This window comes from Indicator indicator, chromosome 1 (genome assembly GCF_027791375.1).
Source record: "Indicator indicator isolate 239-I01 chromosome 1, UM_Iind_1.1, whole genome shotgun sequence".
NCBI lineage: Eukaryota > Metazoa > Chordata > Aves > Piciformes > Indicatoridae > Indicator > Indicator indicator.
The window spans coordinates 114,703,715-114,710,320 of record NC_072010.1 but is presented as its reverse complement, the minus strand read 5'-3'; the positions used below and the strand labels follow the sequence as shown (position 1 = coordinate 114,710,320).

At 42.7% G+C, this 6,606-nt stretch overlaps 1 protein-coding gene across 2 annotated transcripts in view; it reads left to right on the top strand.

Annotated features, from left to right (window-relative positions):
* The first annotated feature begins 3,862 nt into the window (after positions 1–3,862).
* Positions 3,863–6,606, top strand: part of HLCS (holocarboxylase synthetase) — a 123,288-nt gene continuing 120,544 nt past the window's right edge. The window contains exons 1-2 of one of the 2 annotated variants that reach the window (XM_054386265.1): positions 3,863–4,000; positions 4,046–4,096. In XM_054386265.1, the coding sequence (XP_054242240.1) occupies positions 3,863–4,000; positions 4,046–4,096 (189 nt within the window). Of the gene's footprint in view, positions 4,097–6,606 lie in introns of both variants that reach the window. The other variant, XM_054386257.1, reaches the window with a different exon arrangement.

Below are 6,606 nucleotides of genomic sequence, written 5' to 3'. Positions count from 1 at the left end.
AGATAATTATTTTGTCTTAATTGGAAAGGGTTTACTATTTTTTCTTACAAAAAATACATTTGCATTGTGTATTTGCAAGAATAAAGAGTGTTCAAGATAAATTGGTGTAGTCAAGGAAACAAGATAGCTCTACAGCATTTATAGTTTTGAATAATATCTGGTATTAAATAACACGGCATATTCATTTGTAGCCACTAAGAGCATGCAAAGCTCCTCGAAAACAAACTTTTGGAAAAGCTTTTAGGGACCAGAGAGATGAGTAAACCAAGCCATTCACACAAAGCACCACAAGGCCTATCTCTAATATTCCTTTAAAGTAATAAAGAGACATTCATCCATGCTAAGCTTACATTGTAGAGTTCTCTCCCTGTTCTGAGTTTTCACATGGACTGTTTGAAGAGTTAACCACCCTGGACTGAAGCTGGCCTCTCTCTCCCATGGAGGGGCAGGGAATCTCCAAGCTAAAGGGTAGAAATTAAAAATTTAGACTTTCATCAGTTTTTCATAATCTATTTAAACAATTTCATGTCTTGCTGTGCATGTGTTCAGCATCTTGCAACATCTTTCTTTAGTCTTTTCTCTATCACAAACATTTTATGATGTTCCAGGAAGTCTGAGGTCTAATTTATTACTCACTGTTTCTTTCCAAGTCTTCTTTTCACCCTCCTACAAAGAGAAACTGATTGATATAGCTATTTTGGAATACCTATTTTAGTGCATTTCCTTTTGTATACAAGGCCTTAGGTTAACAATAAAAATTATAATGAAAAGAATGTTTCCCAATACAAAATTCTTAACCTTTTAATCAAATCTTGTCGTTAATCAGTCTAAACTACACTAGAATGGAAACTAGAAAACCTACAGCAAATTTGTGGTTTCAAATTTTTCTGAGAATGTGACAGCATATGTTGAAACTTGTCTTAAAATGGTGACTGTTTTTGCCTATCTACTGTGTATAGATTCCCCTACATCATGAAGTTTTGGGTTGTTTTTCTCATTTACTCAGAAACCTTTCCAGAATAAAAGAGCCTTAAAGCCAAGAAGGATCATAATATAGTTGGCTGCATTTGATGCCACTACAGGATTAAGCAAAGCCCTTTCCTCATCGTGCAAAGGTTATATAAACAGTTGTGCTTTGCAGTGTGCTCTGAAGGTCAGCAATGCAAGTGCTGTTGAACTGTTACAGAGAAAGTGAATTCCAAAGTTGAGAGCTTTCTTTTGAGGTTGTATACTTTGCTTGTTTTCTTTCTTTTGATGTGCCTGGGTAAGTATTTAGACTTCCTGCATAAGAAAGTCACACAAAGGAACAGTGTAGAATGCCAACTTAGGACCATGGGAGACTTTGTTCCTCCCTGTAGAATATGTACAACATACAGCAGCAGCACAAGGCTAGTGTTTCTTAAGCTTGAGATGGAGAACGAAAATTATTTAAGTTATTTGACCCTCCAACTGAAATTGCCACCTGTTTCTGCCATACATTGTGGAAATCAAAATTATGCAATTCCTACCATTTTGGATAAGCTTATACTCTGAGTGTAGATTTGAAGAAGGAAAAATATCTGGCGTAATGCTGGTGAAGGATTTTTCTCATATTGATGCCCGCTCCACAATATGCAGGGCAGATTTGTTCCTTGTTTATCTACAGTGCCAGTGTGTTGTTGCTGGAGATCCATTTAGGGAATTATTGTTTTACAATACCTATTTTTGTAAATTTCCAAGCACATACAAGGCTTTGGATTCAGAATAACAGGGAAAAAAAAAAAAAAAACAAACCCGTGTCTTCACACCCTATTCAGGAGGCTATTTTCCTGTATCAGTCAGCTGCAACTTGGTGTAGCTTCTTTCTTCTAGTGTTCCAGCATTTTCCTCTTGCCTTTTTCCCTGTCTCTTTTTATCAACCCACTAAATATCAGCTAGGATCAGACTGACAAATGTCTTTTCACAGAGCTTACTTTTGTGACAACCTACCCTATAAACCTCTGTTGCATCTTCTGTAGTGGCACGTTGTGTTTGCAGCATGCATGGCAATGCAAATCCTACAGGCTTTATTCCCCAAAAGGCTGTTAAGCCAGCTTTACTTTGTCTTCAATGACCAGCATGCTGAGCCCTGAGTTAATCTTTCTTGTTCAGTGAATAAAATGAAGCAGTTGAAATCAAATGCATCCATTTGTGCCAACTTTGCCCTCTGAGTGCAACACTGGAACAGGTATGGGACCTGGAGTCTTGTGTCTTCATCTGATTCTGTGATAGAGGGGACAGTGCTCCTGTAAGATAGCATGGAACCTGAAATAAAGTTAGATGGCAGTGTGGAGCCATTTCTGAGAAAGATGAGATCCTTTACTGTTGCTGCATAGAAATAAACAATGGATACTTTTGCTCTCACTGTTGTGCCTACTAGATGTGTACTCTTCGGTGACTCGTAAGGACCAGGTCAAATGCAGCTAACGGTATAACAAACCAGTCTCCATAGTGGAAACACTGAGTTCAGTTCCCTGTATTGCATCCATGATAGCTATAGATTACACTCTATGTGATGCACAGAAGTGAAGGGCACATCAATCACACAACCCCTGACTGCATCATGGAACTGTTGGGTTCATACAAAACCATTACCCATCCAGACAGCATTAGCTTCAGAGAGCAGAAGCTGCAGGGTTCCTTGAAGAGCTGTGTTGGCTGATCATTAGTGTTCTCCAGGGTTCAGTATTGGGGCCAATTCTCTTTAATATCTTTATCCATTATCTGGATGAGGGAAATTAGTGCACCCTCAGTAAGTTTGCAGATGACATCAAACTGGATTGCAGTGCTGATCTGCTTGAGGATAGGAAGGCTCTTCAATGAGATACAGATAGACTTGATTAATGGGCCAAGGTCAGCTTTATGAGGTTTAACAAAGCCGAGTGCCAGGTCCTGCACTTCTGTTGCAAGAACCCTATGCCTGGGGCAGAACGGCTGAAAAGTTGCTCAGCAGAAAAGGACCTGGGGGTGCTGGTTGACTGCCAGCTGAACATGAGCCAACAGTGTGCTCAGGTGGCCAAAAAGGCCAACAGCATCCTGACCTGTATCAGGTGTGCAGATAGCAGGAGTGGGGAAGTGATCATGCACCTGTACTCAGCAGCGATGAGGCTGCACCTCAAATACTGTGTTCAGTTTTGGGGCCCACACTATGAGAAAGACATTGAGTTGCTGGAGCATGTCCAGAGAATGGCAATAAAGCTGGTGAAGGGTCTAGAGAACAGGTCTTATTAAGAGCAGCTGAGGGAACTAGGATTGTTTAGTCTGAAGAAGACGAAGCTGAAGGGAGACCTCATTGCTCTCTATGACTACTTGAAGGGAGACTGTAGTGAGGTGGGGGTTGGTCTCTTCTCCCTAGTATCAGGTGATGAGAGGAAATGGTCTCAACTTGCAGAAGGGGAGGTTTAGATTGGATATTAGGAAAAATTTCTTTACTGAACGAATGGTCAGAAATCTAAACAGGCTGTCCAGGGAGATGGTGAAGTCTCTGTCCCTGGAGATGTCCAAGAAACATATGGAACATGATTTAAAGGCCATGGTGGTTTTAGGCCAGCGGCTGGACTCAACGATCTTGGAAATCTCTTCCAAAAGGAGCAATTCCATGATTCCACGAAGCGCCCTAAAGCTCACCGTTGGCGTTTAAAAGGGAAGGGCGCCGAGCGCGCCAGGCCTCCAGCCAATTAGAGCGGCCGGCCGGCTCGTCCAACCGGGTCGCCTCTTTCTCTTTGGTGCAGACGGGGCGGGGGGGTGAAAGGAGGAGGAGTGTGACGAGGCGTGGGGGGGGGGGAGGGTGTGTGTAAGGATGAAGGGGTGTGACGAGGCGTGGCGGGGGAGGGGAGTGCGCGCCATGCTGATCACGCTCTGCTACCTCTACCTATGGGCGCGCTGGGGGCCTTGCCCGGCCGCGCTCATCCGCCGCACTGTGCGCCGCCTCCACCGTTCCCCCTACTCCTTCACCTTCTGCTGCTGCGCCGGCGGTCCCCCGGTCCCCTCTGCTCGGCAGCTGCACAGGCAGGTGCCGCCCGAGGAGGGAGTCTGCCTCAGGATAGGGAACAAAGTCTTTTTCACGGACGAGACGCAGGTACCGCCCCTGAGCCGTGGGCTGAAGCCTGGGAGGCGCTTCGCCTGGCGGTGCCTTGGGCCGCTCGGGCAGGGAAGAAGACATGCCGGCAGCTACCGTATTACCGTAGCAACGCCGAGCTGCCTTCTCTGCCGAGCGCTGGCGGAACTACGCGATCCTCCCCGCCCCCATCTCCGAGCCTAGCCGCGCCTCCTGCAGCGGGAGGGGGGGGACGGGGTTTGTGGTGGGCTGAGGTGACGGAGCCCGAGGGAAAGGGAAGCCGCGGTTGCCGCGCTCGGGGCTGCCCTTTCTCGTTCGGCGTGTGACAGCAAGCTTGTCAGCAGCGGGCTCGGACTTGGCATTGAAAAAAATAACTTCCGTAGCTTCCCGGGCCTGTCACAGCGCAGCTTGTCTTAGATAAGACCCAGGTAATTGCCTTGGTAGAAAGTACAGTTGTAGTTGCTTCTCTTCACTAGTATATAGCCTGTCGGCTTAGGGAATAGGCTGAGGTTTATTACTATATGCCTGTGATGTGCAGCTTTAAGTACAGCTGTGGCAGTAGAATCACGTAGGAGAACTTGTTAGTATTTCCATATTTGTAACATGCTTGTAGCACATATAAGGCTTTAGTCTAAAAATCTATGTTTTGTTTGTGAACGCAAGATAACGTATCAGAGATTTAAAACGTAGTTCAATTTCTAATGTAGTCTGAGTTGAGCTTTTGGTTAGGGAGAGCTGAATGCTTCTTTAGATACAAAACATTGTTTCAACCGAGGAAAACGACATCAAAACCACGATCTGTGAAAATCACTTTTGTGCAGATGTACTGTGAGGGAGGAGGGTGGGATGAGGTTGTGGTAGCCCATGACAATGGAAAAACACTGTGCCTCAACAAGATTCTCTTGCCATCTCATGAAGTAAAACTGAAAGTAAGCTCCCTTCTGACTTTCAGGTTTAGAAGTGGAGCTCCTCGGGCACCTGCCCTAAATCATGTGAAATTATTTAAATGAATGTTGGATTTGTCTAAACTTGTCACTTCATGTGACACTTCATTTGTCTGAATTTGTCAATTCATGTGGATAAGAATATTTTTTGTTGATTTTTATGTATGTTTGTGGAAGTTGTTTTGCTTAAATGGGTGTGACTGAGATGTATTTATGAAACATGTCACTGGCTAGGTGCTACTCTTTAAGAAGCAGAGAAGCTTTTCAAATTCAGTGGGCAAAGAGAGTATTTCCAGTGCAGTGAAAATAAGATCATAAATGCTAATGGAGTTTGTTTAAAAATAGTCTTTTTATTATCTAATAATCAGATTATTTCACACTTAAAAGTAATAGTGACAATCTCAAAATCTCTCACATAAAAGGTAAAATACTCAATTCACATTTTGATAAAGCTCTTAAAACCAAACCCAAGTAATTGCCCATGTGTTTAGATGAGTTCTTCCTCAGTTGGCCTGGATTATTGTTTTGTAAATAATATTTCAACTAATTTATGCTGTACTTTGCTCCACTTCTGCTCATTTTTGAAATAGCTTCTCCTCCATCCTTGCACAGTAAGCACATTCTTTTTCTGTCAACAGTATTATGCATGCAGACTGATTTTATAAGCTTGTCAGTTTATTTGTATTATTGAGAGTCAGGAAGCCCTCAGGGAACTGTAGTTTGGCTTTAAGCTTGGCATGAAGTCAGTGTTGTTATTCGAAATACATTTGTGTCTTAAAAATATGTATCAAAGGTTACTAGTTGCATTTGACTTTTGTAATCCCTGTGGAAGATGCCTGCCAAGCTGCAGGGTCAGTAGTGTGGCATATAAGGCCACTGACCCGGCTGCACTAAAGATAGAGGCAGCATCACTGGAGCTCTTCACATCGTCTGCGTACACTGTGAAAAGAAGAAAGTTAACTAGCATGCTTTTTCAGCTTCTCAAAAGCTAGCTAAGATACTTTGCTTTCTGAGTAGGTACAACTGCCTCAGGACTGTAATCAGTAACTTCCTTAGATAAGATACCAGCAAGCCATAAGTGGTAACCTGTAAAGTTTTTGTTTGATTTTTAATCAAAGTGGATGCTTAAGATAATATAAAGCTCTATCAGTTCAGTTCACTTTCCTGGGGAAGGCAGCCGGTGTTTACTCTTGCAGCTTCTGTTCTCAGTAAAGCACAGAAAGTTAAGTAAAACTATCCCCACAGATTTAATATTGTATAGTTTCATTTTTGGATGTGGAGTGATGCACACACTTAGTATGTTATAGGGAAATTCTCTTATGTTTCCACATAAATTTACTGAAGCAAAGCATGTGTTTCTCATACAGTAGTAGCAACATATTTATTTCTAATCTTTGCCACTTTTAAAATACGGCAGAAAAATAAAGTTCAGTGCAATATCTACATAAAACTTGATGTAATATTGTGTGGGATCAGATTATGTATTGAGAAGCTTTGAGTTACTGGTAACTATTTTTTTTTTTGTTTACTGATTCCAGCTATTGAGCATTAGTCATTTGTGAGGACAAAAGAGAGAACCATGTTTAT